The 14,284-nt window shown below is 36.1% G+C and overlaps 1 protein-coding gene across 1 annotated transcript; it reads left to right on the top strand.

Moving 5' to 3' along the window:
- Positions 1-12,934: 12,934 nt before the first annotated feature.
- LOC149378812 (mitogen-activated protein kinase kinase kinase 20-like) lies at positions 12,935-13,989 on the top strand. The gene is made up of 2 exons (XM_089603873.1): positions 12,935-13,878; positions 13,968-13,989. The coding sequence occupies exons 1-2, from the start codon at positions 12,935-12,937 to the stop codon at positions 13,987-13,989; spliced, it is 966 nt and encodes a 321-aa protein (XP_089459999.1).
- Positions 13,990-14,284: the final 295 nt, after the last annotated feature.

Here is a 14,284-nt window from a genome sequence, read left to right as displayed (position 1 = left end):
ACATGATTGTGTCTTTAAATATTTCCTTCTATAATTGAATGCCTTGATTGCTTTTATGATATTTGAATATGCATGAATGCTTATGTCCTTATGAAAAAAGGTATAGAATATGAAGGTCACTTTTTTTCCGTTCGTATGCTATATAGAAGCACAATAAATAAATATAAATATGTTCTAAGTTATTTTCTCTGTTAGAATTTAATTAGCTTTTATTGCTTCATTAAATTCTTATGTTGAATATGTTTCGTTGTTTAAGAACTATTTAGAGCTTTGAAAGCGTCTAAATAATTATTACCATTATTCGACAATGACTTGTGCGAATAATAAGTAATAAAGGAGACAAAACTAAAAGTTAGTGTTGATGATGAATTAAATTAGTGGGAGCTTCCTTAATTGGAACCTAGTCACTAATATTCGTATTGATTGAGTGGGAGCATCCTTAAATGGAACCTAGCCACTAAATAACCAATATTATTGAGTGCATCCTTAATTTTGAATTATCTTGTTGTTAAAATCAATAACCTAGTGGGAGCAGCCTAGAATGGATCCTTGTCACTCTCATCAACAATAAACTTTCCTTAAATGGAAAGACATGATCTTGAGATATCACTCTCGATCAAACTAACTTGTCTGAAAGTTATTAGCCCATATTTAATAGATCTACTTATTAAGCTATTAGCTTAAAGGAATAGAGAGATCTATAGAACGATTAATGAAATGGTTTAAGCTTTAATAAGCTATAAGGTAAGGGATTGAGCCCTTAAGGATAGATATTATCATCAATGATACTCTTCTTTCTGATACCACGAACCACTTCATTTGGGATCTTCAAAATTGAAGATGAACTGTCGTTTGAGGATGAAGTTCCAATAACATAAAGACGTGGATCGAAGTAGTTATACTACTAAAAGTTTTGAAATATGAAAGGTAGATCCTAAGTACTTAACAAACTAATCATGATTGTACATGAATGTTTGTTATAATCAATATTTTGAGAATGATCGATAAGTGTAGCTCCTTAACAAGTGTCATGAATAAAGTCATTGCTATTATAGTTCTAGACCTCATTATGGCACAAGTAAATTGACTGAGCTAACTGTTTGTAAAATTAAATTTAGAAACGACATGCTCGTTCCATAATGTCTCAAACATACTTATTGATATAAGGTATGAGCTCAATGTTGAGGCTATTGACATTGTCTTTAAAAGGACTAATAATTAGGCCTTAGACAATGTCGTATTTCCGAGAATAACTACATGTGTTGTAAACACTATAATTTCTGAAAATAGTGAGATACTTAGTTATTTAAATATAGTAGATCCTTAAAGTCATGTGTATATATTGAATATAAACACGACAAACAAGGATGAACTATAAATAACCAAGTAATGGAAATAGATCAATAAATTCTTATTTAAACACGTTCAATAAATCACACTATAGTAAGTGGTGATGAGATCAAACCATGCAATATGGTGCAACCTGTTTTGGCATCAAAGGGGTGTACACCTTGATAGGGAGACTTGTTATCTTTAGATATAAAGTCTGGTGTATAATCTAAAGGTATGCGAAGTGTTAATTTGTTCTAAAGTAAATTTATTTACTATGGACAATTTGACTTGACCTTAAATGGTAAGTCAAAGATCACTTGCAAAAATGCATGAACTAGAATGAAAATGAGACATATGTCAGATCGACATAAATGATTAAATATAGATAAAAGTGGGAATACATATGATGGGAATCTCAATCCTCGGTCAAAGTCTAAACCGACTATAATGATGGCAAAGTATTAAATTGGCTGAAGGAAACTTATCTTCTCTGGTCAAAGTGGGAGATTGTTGGGAATATTGCCCACTTGAAGATAATGAATAAATGATTACTAAATTCGATAATAAGATTACTTTATTGGCATTATAGGAATTAGTGAGTTGATTTCTAAACAATTAGAATCAATAACAACTATCTTTCATAGCCTCCGTATTAAACTAAGTCACGTGCTGGGCACCTGAATTCGGGCGGTGAGCTAAAATGAGATCGATGACTGATATACGCCTGGAAAACTATATCTAAAGTCATATATGTGGAACGGATAGATGATGGCTGATTACTATATGAGAGCATTCTACACTTGTGGTAAGTGTACGACTTGGACATGTCTTGGTTGTAGATGTGTCGTTTAAGGATCGTTACGACACACTAATCGAGACCGCTATGATGATCACAGTGACACTTGATCTGAATCCTGAAGTGATCATGGACACTGGGTCATGTTACTGAGCTCTTTGACTCATTCGCTAAAAGGCTATCCATGCTAATCATAGCTTATGTCTTGGGAGTCTCTCAGATCATGATTCGAGTGGGAAGTGATTTACAGATACGGAATCCAGCCTTCCTGAAAGAAGGTTAATGTTCACTCACCTAAGGGTTGATTCCAGAACCGATAGATTGCTAGCACTTTCGAAGTAAGTAACGTTCGAAAGAATCTTTCGCTGGGGAAACAACAATGCTTAGGCTTGATATGTATCAAGAGAAGTATAACGGAAAAATTGACTTCTCTTGACACGGGTTGAACCTGGAGGATCTTGATCATAAACTGACTATATCAATGGACACTCGTCACGATGAGTAAATATAATTCTAGTATAAAAGGAGAGTTCATTCTTGGCATACAAAGTGGAGTATTTGACCAAGATTAGACGATGGAAAAAGGTAAAGGACTATTTCGTCTTTTTCATCGAATTTGTTAAGCTTCTATTACTAGGTCCATAGTCCCTGATTCGGCTCTGATAAAGGCGGATAAGAACTTTCGTATAATAATGTTTATCATTATTAATCTCACTTGCTGTAATTGTGATTGACAGCATTAATTCTGGAAAACGGGTATTCGCAGAATTAAATAAATATTTATGGTAGAATTGTTTATTTATTGTTGGATCAAGTAAATAATCAATTATTAATTATTTTTTTGTTGTTGGACCAAGTAAATAAATAATTAATTGGGTTTTATGCAATTGGGCCTTGCACAAAATATGAAAATTGGATTTGGGAATTTTGGCATGAGAGTTGCGCAAATTTGCCTTGGCCGTGTGCCTAAACTCCGACTTTTATGATATTGGTATTTACCAATATTTTCTCTTTAGTTGTTTAAATAAAGGAGAGAGAATAATATAAGATATTGTCTTTTATTCTCTCTTTATTTAAAGGAAAATATTTATGAGAATATATGAGAATATATTTAAAGGGAAATAATATATTTTCCTTTATTATCTCACTAAATAAAATATTCTCTATTTAAATAGAGAATAATATCTCAAAGATATTGATCTGATGGATGAGAGAAAAAGTAGGATTCACTTGTTGAGATCCAATGGCCTAGATTAAATCCTCTAGTGTGAACACAATAAAAGGAAATAATATATTCTGGAAGGTTCCTTGAATATCTCCTTTTACTACTATAAATAGAGGTTCATGAGAAGGCAAAAATAGAAGGATTTTGACCTAATAATTTCGTGGCTCTCCCTCTTGGCCGTGCGAAATTTTTTGCCTCTCCCCCTCGGAAATTCTTTTCCATTCTTAGTAAAATAAGAGCGAGATTTGAAACACCACGTTTCTCATCTAGTGAGATAAAGACTGTGCCCACTCATCTTTCTTATTCATCTTGGAGATTACGTTTCGGAAGACTAAAGTGTCATCCTCGAGTCCTTCATCAAGACGACGCAAGGAGTACGCTTGGTTTAGGAGCGCTCTGTAGCTGAACCGAAAATCAATGTAAGTATTCGTTTTTTTTTTGCTCAAATCGGTTGCTTGATAAATATGCTCTCATGAATTAAATTAATTAAACATAACTAGATCTTGTTAATTATAATCATAATTTAATTAGCTTATGATCAGCATAATTAATTATTTTTCCGCATTAATATGGTTATATGGGAGAATCATCTCCAAGAGTGGTATCAGAGCGATTATTCGTGTCTGATACGCACTTGATTCTCCAACAGTTTGATCATCTCCGCCTTGCATTCCTAGCGTGGGAATTCGTGGGATCTCGTGCAGAAGCGTCCCTCTTCATCTTCTCAAAAGGCTCTGTCCTCATTGTGCTGCTGGTCTACATCGATGATATCATTGTCACTGGGAACACCGCGCTTCGGTCATCAAACACCTCACGCGAGACCTGAATGCTCAGTTTGCCCTGAAAGACTTAGGTAATCTCCACTACTTCCTAGGCATTGAAGTCTCTCACTCTGTGTCTGGGTTGTTTCTCTCGCAAACAAAATACGTCGTTGACTTGCTCAACAAGCTCAATCTTAGAGGTGTAAAGCCCTGCTCCACGCCAGCAGCTCCAAGCCAACATTTGTCTCGTGAGAATGCTGAACCAATGGAAGACCCTTACCAATACAGAAGTGTGATTGGTGCGTTACAATACCTCAGAATCACGCGGCCAAGATATTGCCTTCATTGTGAATAAACCCAATCAATTCCTATCTGCCACAACTATTGTCCATTGGCTGGCGTGTAAGCGGGTCCTATGTTACCTCAAAGGCTCTATGACTCATGGCCTATCACTTGAGCCTGCTAAGTCCCTCAACCTGACAAGCTTTGCTGACCCGGATTTGGCAAGCAATGTTAATGATCGTCAGTCAACGAGTGCTTATTGTGTTTTTCTAGAGGGTAGCTTGGTTTCTTGGAGTTCACGCAAGCAAGGTGTCGTGGCGCGTTCCAGTACGGAGTCCGAGTATCGAGCTCTGGCTCATGTTGCTATTGAGATCTCCTGGATTAGATCTCTCCTCCGAGAGCTGAATGTCTCACTCTAGGTAACACCGGTCATTTGGTGTGACAATTTAGGCGCTGCAGCGATGACGGCCAATCCGGTCTTCCATGACCGCGAAGCACATAGAGCTCGACCTCCATTTCATACGCGACATGGTTGTTCAGAAACAGCTCAAAATCTGCTACGTCTCAACTGTTGATCAGGTCGCTAATATACTGACAAAGAGCCTCTCTGCTTCTTTCTTCCTAAAGCTCAAGGAAAAACTTCACGTCTGTGCCTTGACGTCTCGTTTAAGGGGGGCTGATAGAGACAGTCCGAAAGAGGATGATAGCCAGCTCAACTGCCACGTAAGCTGAGCATCCATAGGCCACGGTTAAGCAGTTAGAAAGTTGTTAGCCAAGTTCATTGTATCTAGACAGTTATGTATGAGTATATGTACCTGTAAAATAATGTGAATTGGTTAAGCAATACAATACACAAAAACGCTCTTAGAGGAGGTTCTCTCTCTAGAGCATTGGATTCTCTTAGATCTGAGTTTATCCAAAGCTTCACTAGTTGCGACTATTACAAAGGGTGTTCTATGGGCTCGAGACTTGAAGTGGAAAAAGGTGTTGATTTAGTGAGTTTTCCTTAGTATTATCAATCTCTTTGTCCAAGGTTCATTTCCAATTATGCATAATTGTACCGTGGTTATGAGCATTTTGCCACTTTCTTCTAATAATTTGGAGTTTATTTATATACTAAAACCACGTAATGTCGTAGCTCATTGTTTGACTAAGTGTGCCATTAATTAAACATGGAGCTTTGTTCGTACCATAGCTCATAGTTGTGTAATCGATGTGAATGTTTGTACTAGTATTAGTGGTCGAGATATTCTCGTCCTTCTTGAGCTTGTCTTTTATACTTGGAATCGATGTTAGATAAGCATGTTTAAAATTTTGGAAATGCACAGGCGACAAGAGATCTGCACGGACACGGAGGATTGGTAGTAAAAAAAATTCGAAAACAGCAACTCCATTGTGGAAACCTTTTTCGCAACGAGAAAAAATTCGTCGCGATGAAACTTGAAAATTTACGATTCCATGATGGTTTTGACTCCGTCACATAAACTTTCAATGCGATGAGGAAAACACTCATTGCGACAAAAAGACTTGAAATTTTACATTTTCACGGTGGTTTTGATTTTTGTCGTGGAAACCTTCGCCGCAATAAAGAAAAAATTGGCGTGACGAAAATGGAAAAAATTTAAGTTTCCACGATGGTTTTGACTTGCATCGTGGAAACTTTTGTCACGACGAGTAAAATTTACATTGCGACAAAAAAAAAATTAATGACTAAAATTTCAGCCTTAAACGATTGATTAATCGTTGAAATATATCAACGATAGAAATCAACCGTCGTCTAAACCTTAAACGACGGTTATTAACCATTTAAGTCAGTATTTCTACTAGTGCCCGTTGATAAAAGCGATATGTACAAATGATTAAAAACTGTATGTAATCATTAGTGTAATTATACATCAAATATCTGGAAAACGCTTTCATATTTCACTAAAGATCCGATGTTTCAAAAATGATTGATTGCACATTAAAATAGTTAAATTACAACTACATCATGGGTACAATTCCAACTACAAAAATTCAAAATAGAAACAGTTTTAATCAAATAATTAAGATTGATAATATTTGAAACTATACATTTAATTTTTGTACCAATTAAAATGTAGATAAAATACACAATATATTTGACTTCTATATATCAAAATACCGCAAATGAAACAAGATAATTTTTTTATTGACTATAATCATAGATCAAATTAACACCGGCTAATTAAGAACACTGAAATTAAATAATAATAATAATAGCGATTGTATTAATAAAAAATCTCAATTACAAGAAACCGAGCTCAACGATTCAAGAATGAACGATGAACTCAGAAGTACAATTGAGAGAGAGAGAGAGAGAGAGAGAGATAAGCGATCATAAGAAAAAATAACGTGCATTTCTTCAAGAAGAAATGAATTTATATTACTACGAGATGCGACATCTCCGGAGACAAGTGTTCACTAGTACAAAATATAGCATTAGGTGCGACTTTTTTCGCACCTGAAAGTGCAATAGTCGCACCTGATGACACTTTCAAGTGCGAATTTAGATGTGACAAAGTCGCATCTGAAAGTCTGCACCCGATGATGAAAAAATAAATAAAAAGACTAACCTTGCGTCGGAGATTCAGCAGGGACGGCGGAGACGGTGAGGTCCAGTGGCTGAGGCGCTGTCAGAGATGGAGCAGGGACGGCGGAGACGGTGAGGTCCGGTGGCGGAGCTGGATGAAACATAGAAAAATAGTGAGAGAAAGAGAGAGCCAGAGATAGAGTGAGAGAAAGAGAGAGAAAGATAGAGAGATAACCTGGTGGAGCAGGGATGGTGGCTGTGGTGACTGAGGATGTCGTACCTGAGGAGGAGGTCTGGTGGCCAGATGAGGCGGAGGACCTGAGACGGTAGCTTGTGGTGGTCGGCAAAGTGTTCTTAGGCAAAGGAAGAGGCCGACAAGAGAGGGACGGAGGAGATGGTGGTCGGGGTCGGCTTTGAGACCATAGAAGGGAAGTTAGCAGAGAGGGAGAGAGAGAAAAAAACTCGTTTGAGCGGCCACTGAGAAGAAAGGGTCGACCTGGGTTTTTAAACAAACCTTAATAATCAGGTGCGACTCTATCACACCTGATAAATCTTCAGGTGCGATTTGGTCGCACCTGATAACTCTTCCGGTGCGACTAGTCATACCGAATCATAATTAAAAAAATAAAAAATAAAAAATTCATTCGCCACATCAGATTAATGAAATAAAAGAGAGGGAGATAAGGCCCGCCTAAAAATTTTAAATTATCCGATGCGACTTTCAGGTGCGACAAATCGCATCGGATAGCCAAAATCAAAAGATAATTTGAGCGAATTTTTTGGGCTTCTGATTGACTATCTGATATGACTAGTCGCATCTAAAAGTCATTTAGATGCGACTTTTAGATGTGACTAGTCGCATCTGATGGTCTTGCGCATCAGAAAACCAAATTTGTAGTAGTGGTTGGCGATTTTGTCTTTTATTGCATCTCGATCTGTCACGTCGCTTTACTCGATTGAACTTACTCTGTAGAAGTCGTCATCTCTCCGGGTTATAAGGTGGGATCGCATCTCCACGCTGACTTCGGCTTCGTGACAATTCTTGGCGAAGATGGTTCGAGTTCGTAACAAGATATGGGCCAGGGCCAAATGATTCCTTAGATGCTTACGAAAACAAACAATAAACGACAAAGAAGTTTTTTAGTTCGATAGTTTCACAACTCATTTATGTTTAATGAGATTCATAATAAGTTATTGGGTTTGATGGCCGAATAACGTTTCATTGAGGAGGGTCGAACTCTACACCCACATGTACTTTATTGTGGTAACTTTTTTTATACATTGATTAGTGGGTTCATTTGTTGATTATATTATATATATATATATATATAGAGAGAGAGAGAGAGAGAGAGAGAGAGAGAGGCTTGTACAGCCTAATTCAACAGTTATTTCTTGTTCGATTAATTTTGTTCCATTTTCGTAAATTGTTTTGTCAATAGTTTATGTTGGTAATAAATATGATATCCTTATCTCAAAATGCCTCGGCCGCGGATGACTTCATTTTTTTTATAGTTTATTTCGGTTTATTTATTTATGTTAATATCGTTAAATTTATGAAAGAAAATCTTACCTTAATAAAAATGGGAGACTATGATACAACTTTTGAGCATCACAATTGAAGAGTAAAAATCACACCAAGAAGACAAATTCATCGTTATTTCGGTTTACAAAATTAATTTTTTTTAGTTATTTAGCAAAATTTAAATTTTCTATGTCCTAGTTAACTACGTAGCCATATGAATATATATATATATATATACATATATATATATATATATATTTCTTAATTTGTAAAATGGTAATTAGTTTACCGTTCCAACGTCAACACACTATTGTAATGCGGTTATTATTGATCCGAGCAAAAGAAAAAATGATTATTATTATTATTTTTTTTAAGACAGTTTTTGCTGCAGTGGGGATTGAACACACGACCTCCACACAGGAGGTGGTGTGGAATTACCACTAGACTATCCTAGATACCACAAAAAATGATTATTATTGAATGGTAGTCAATGTCAACCGGTGTGATAAATTTTTTTAAATAGAATTTAAAAGATGTGTTTATGTAATCTAAAATCCTTTACTGGTTAATTTTTTATTTCTTGCGATTGTACTTTTTTATTTTTATTTGTTTGCATCAATTACTATTTGATTAATAACACCAATTTATACTTGAATAGAAAGAAAGTGCAACTGGACTTCGAAATGGAATAGGAATCGTAGACACTAGACTTTAGTGGCTTAATTATCAAGCCCTAATAACCATGTAACTGAACACACGCACACCCAAAAAAAAAGAAAAATTAGACGGACTAGCCAAATTCAAACGTTGAGATTGCATATTAGCCAACGTTTACATTTATTTTGAGAAATAGCCAATTTCGCTGACGTGGCGTTTAAGCCAATATTTTTCTTCCAGTTTTGCCCTTTTTAATTTTTTTAAATAAAAAATATAATTAAAGAAAATCAAAATTGATTGCCAACATATTTATGATTTGATTGCCAAGATATTCTGTTAATAATAATCACGTTCACATATGCAAAACCCCTCCAATTACGCATGGTGGTGAGCTTGTATTACAAATATAGACATAAACGTGATATTTAGGGAATAGAATCAAAAGATGGGGCGAGGAGGGGAAGAAGAGTCGTCGGAGCAAGAGGAGTACTTGTTCAAGATCGTGCTGATCGGCGACTCGGCGGTTGGGAAGTCGAACCTGCTGTCGAGGTTCACGCGGAACGAGTTCGACCCCAACGCCAAGGCCACGATCGGCGTCGAGTTCCAGAGGTCAAGGCTCAGATCTGGGACACCGCCGGCCAGGAGCGATTCCGTGCCGTCACCTCCGCCTACTACCGCGGAGCCGTCGCCGCCCTCCTCGTCTACGACATCACTCGCCGCGCCACCTTCGACTCCGTCATTCGCTGGCTCGACGAGCTCGATCACCAGTAAATCCATTCATTACCTTGTTTATATACGTATATTAATTTGTATAAATTAGAGCTTTGATTGAAGATTTTTCACTCATTGATTCATGTATGGAACGATGTCAATCCTATTAATTTCTGTTAATATCTGTTAATTAATATACGTATTAATATACAAATACAAATTAATATACGTATATAAACCTAAATAAACAGAAAAAACAGAAAATAATTTGTATATGTTAATTTCTGAAGATTTAGGTTTATATACGTATATTAATTTCTGTTTATTTAGGTTTATATACGTATATTAATTTGTTTTTTTTTTACTTTGTTTTTGAATTTTTTCTTGTGCGGTGTAGGTTTGGTTGCGTGTTTGAAAGATAAGCATTTATCACGGTGGATATGTTTTAGTTGGCATTTATTCACGCGATTCCAATTTCATTTCCTTCTTTTTTGGACGTGGGAATCTTCCAAATATTTTATTTTGATATTATTTAAATGAAGGGCAAATTTGTATTTTTTTTACTGTTAATGTGGTATATTGGCTACACATTAAAAATAAACCAAAAGTTGGTTATTTTGACAATTACAACGTTTGACTTTGCTATTTTGCTCGGGCTCCAAAAAAAAAAAAAAAAAAAAAGAGAGGATGGTATATGTAGATGCCAATTAATTACACCAAAAAATGAGACACCCTGTCAGAACCTAAGCGCCGGAGACTGACGTAGGTGCCCGCCCCCTTGAAAGACTAAGGACCGCCCCTCCAAGAGATGCCGAGGGCCAGCCCCCTTAAAGATTGCGGGACGGCCCTATCTCGTGGCTCCGGCCTTCTATGTTCGAGAACTCGTTTTCTCTTGATGTTTTTTGTGACCGGACCAAGTCCTTTTTTTTCTTTTGGGGGTTTTACCCATAACAGCCATTAAATGTTTTAACTAACTACTCATCCTTTATTTTTCTTTGTCGATAAACTAAGATTGATGAAATACCCATTGATAAAAAAAAAACTGTATGTAATCATTCGTGTATGAGTGTAAGTACACATTAAATATATGGAAAACGCTTTCATATTTTAATAATTACAACTACATCGTGCATACAATTCCAACTACAAAATTCAAACAACATGAACGATCAATCTGAGTCTTTAAATAAACAGAAGTTTTAGATTAAATAAATGGAATAAGCCATTAGTCTATTAGTTAGTAAGTACCAATTACAGTAGACACAATTTAAGACTAATAAAAATAGAAACAATTTTAATGTACTAATTAAGATGGTCATATTAGAAACTAAAAATTTAATTTAAGTACCAATTAAAATTTTCAATTTAATTTTAAAAAGAAAACGAAAAACAACTAAAATAAACAACATATTTGACTTCTAAATATAAAAATGCCGCAAATGAAACCATTTTTACAACAACAAAAAATAATAATAATAACAAACATAGATAAGTTTTTATTTTTTTTTTTATTTTTTTTATCAACTATAAACATAGATAAAAATAACACTGGTTAGTAAAAAATTATACAGGTATATAATGTTTAATTTTTAAAAAATTACACAGATACTAAATCACTTGAAACATTGAAATTATAAAGCAGTCAAGATTTCAAGTTAAGTAAAATAGTTAACTTTGATGATGGGGCAATTAACTCAAAAATTGTAGTTTTATCCCTTTTTTATATATTTTTTAATTAGAGTCAAACATCTCTCTTTGTTATTAATGTACGACTATAGCTTACCTACGAATAGGACCAATCAAAATCAATTTGCGATGTAAGTAATAATTAGCTTATTTTTCATTTACAATAGAATATTATAGACCATTATTATTTCTTCTCCAGACAGATCCGTATAATGTATATGGCTATAAGCCTCAACAAGGTACCATATGTAAATCATCCTTTCATTCTAGCAAAAACAATAGATGTATAACATCTTTTCATTTAGAACTTTATTGTCGTGACTTTTTTTATACCCTGATTAGAAGCTTGGATATAGTAATTCGTGAGTTTATCTCTTGTTCAATGTTGTTCCAATTTTCATAAATTGTTTTGTCGATAGTTTATTTTGGTTAATATGATATCCTTGTTCCGAACGCCTCGGTCGCAGATGATGTTTATTTTGTTAGTAGTTTATTTTGGTTTATTTGTATTTATTTGTCAATATCGATAAATTTGTTACAAAAACGTATTCTGGATAGAGAAATGAGAAACTACGATGCATCTTTCGACCGTCACAATAAATGGTAAAATTTCAAGTAGAGACAAACTCATCGTTAATAGAGAGGGGCATATAGAGAGATAATTAATCAATTAAGGGTCATTGTGGCTATATATGGTCAACTCATTATATATATATATATATATATATATATATATATATATTTGAAATGTTTAAGGATTTTTTTTTAAGCAGCTTTGTTGCTACGGAGATTGAACTCATGATCTTTAATTTGAAAGTGGTGTGAAATTACCAACTAGACTATACTATGATATTTTAAATATTTGATTCTCATTAATTTATGTTAATTATTATTTTACAAAATTAGCTATTTAGTAAAATTTAAATTTACTATTAACTAGTTAATTATGAATTATTTTTTTTATAAATTATGAAACAGTAATTAGTTTATCATTCCAACCTCAACACACCTTTTAATATGATTATTATTATTGAATGGTAATATTCAATGTCAACATATATAATTTTTGCGTGATAGAATTTTTTAAATAGAATATAAAATATGTGTTTATGTAATCTAAAATCCTTTCTGTTAAATTTTTTATTTCTTGAGATTGTACTTTTTTTTTTGTATCAATTACTATTTAATTAATTACACCAATTTTTACTTGAATAGAAAGAAATTGCAATTCGACTTCGAAGTAGGATAGGAATCGAAGACACATTAGACTTCAGTTGCTTAAATATCAAGCCCTAAGAACCTTGTAACCGAACACCAAAAAAAAAAGAAAAAGAAAAAGAAAAAAAGATAGTACACGAAGATGAAGTTGAATTGTTGGAGGAGAGAAGAGGAAAAAGAAGTGGATACGTCGATGGCGGAACGAAGTGTGTTGTACGAGGGCGGCGAGTGGGTGCGAGGCCGTCTCCTGGGAGAAGGCAGTTTCGCTTCTGTCCACGTGGCATTCTTCCCAAACCCTAAGACACACAAGTTCCTGGGAATGCCGTCCGTCGTGGCAGTGAAATCCACAGCCGCGTCATCCGAAAGTTCAAATCTCTTCTCGGAGAAGGAAGCCCTCGACCTCCTCCGCGGCAGCCCCAACATCGTACGGTGCCTCGGCGATGACGTCACCCTCTCCGCCGATGGCCAGAGTCTCGTGAAGAACATCTTCCTCGAGCTCGCCTCGGGAGGCTCTCTGTACGACCTCCTCTGCCGGAGCTCCAACGGGCACCATGGTCTGCCGGAGAAACAAGTCTCGGGGATCGCCAAGTCGGTCGTCCACGGCCTCCGATGGGTCCACGGGCTAGGGTTCGCCCACAGGGACGTCAAGCTAGAGAACATCTTGCTCTTCGAGGAGAACGGGGCCCACGTGGCCAAGCTGGCGGACTTCGGGCTGGCGCGGAGGAGGAGCGAGGAGTGTGGTGACGTGGCGGGGACAACGCAGTACCTTTCGCCGGAGGCGGTGAGGGAAGGAGTTCAGGGGGCGGAGGCGGACGTGTGGGCCCTCGGGCTCGTCGTGCTGACCATGCTCACTGGGAAGCTTCCGTGGGAGGAGCGCGGGACGATGAGCAAGTGGGACACGTGGCGGGTCATTGCGAAAAGGAGGCCGGCGGTCCCACGGGGAGTGTTCTCCGCTGCGGCCGAGGATTTCGTGCTGAGGTGCCTCCGGAGGGACCCGCGAAGGAGACCCGATTGCGACGCCTTGTTGAGCCATCCCTTCTTGGTGAAGGACTATTCCGAGGAGGAAGAAGATGATGATGCAATCGGAGTCATGTCGTTTGGGACTCACGACAGAGTTTTCCTGGAATCATCGTCACTGTATCTACTTGTGTCACTTTTTATGTTTTTTGTTTTCTATTTTTTATATTGTCGGTGCATAGTTCCTTTAGTTTGCTATATATTCGCAGTTATAAGGTTGAAATAAGTTGATGTACTTTGGTTGTACGTGAAAAAAAAAACATTTTTCTAGAAGAATTTAATTTATTGATTGAATTCTTGAATAATTATTTATTTAACTCGGGGAAAATATAGCTCACACTTGAATAATAATTAGTTTACTCACCTGCTTGCTACAATTTCAATAATAATTTGTTGATCAGGTCTAGGTTGTAAAAAGTCTAAAGATACACACACACACACACACACACACACACACACACATATATATACATATATATATATATATATATATACACACATTGTACTTTCCGTTGAAAAATATTAT

Source organism: Urtica dioica, chromosome 12 (assembly GCF_054948205.1).
Source record: "Urtica dioica subsp. dioica isolate 48M chromosome 12, U.dioica_male_clone48M_v1_H2, whole genome shotgun sequence".
NCBI classification, from domain to species: Eukaryota; Viridiplantae; Streptophyta; class Magnoliopsida; order Rosales; family Urticaceae; genus Urtica; species Urtica dioica.
This window is presented reverse-complemented; position numbering and strand designations above follow the sequence as displayed.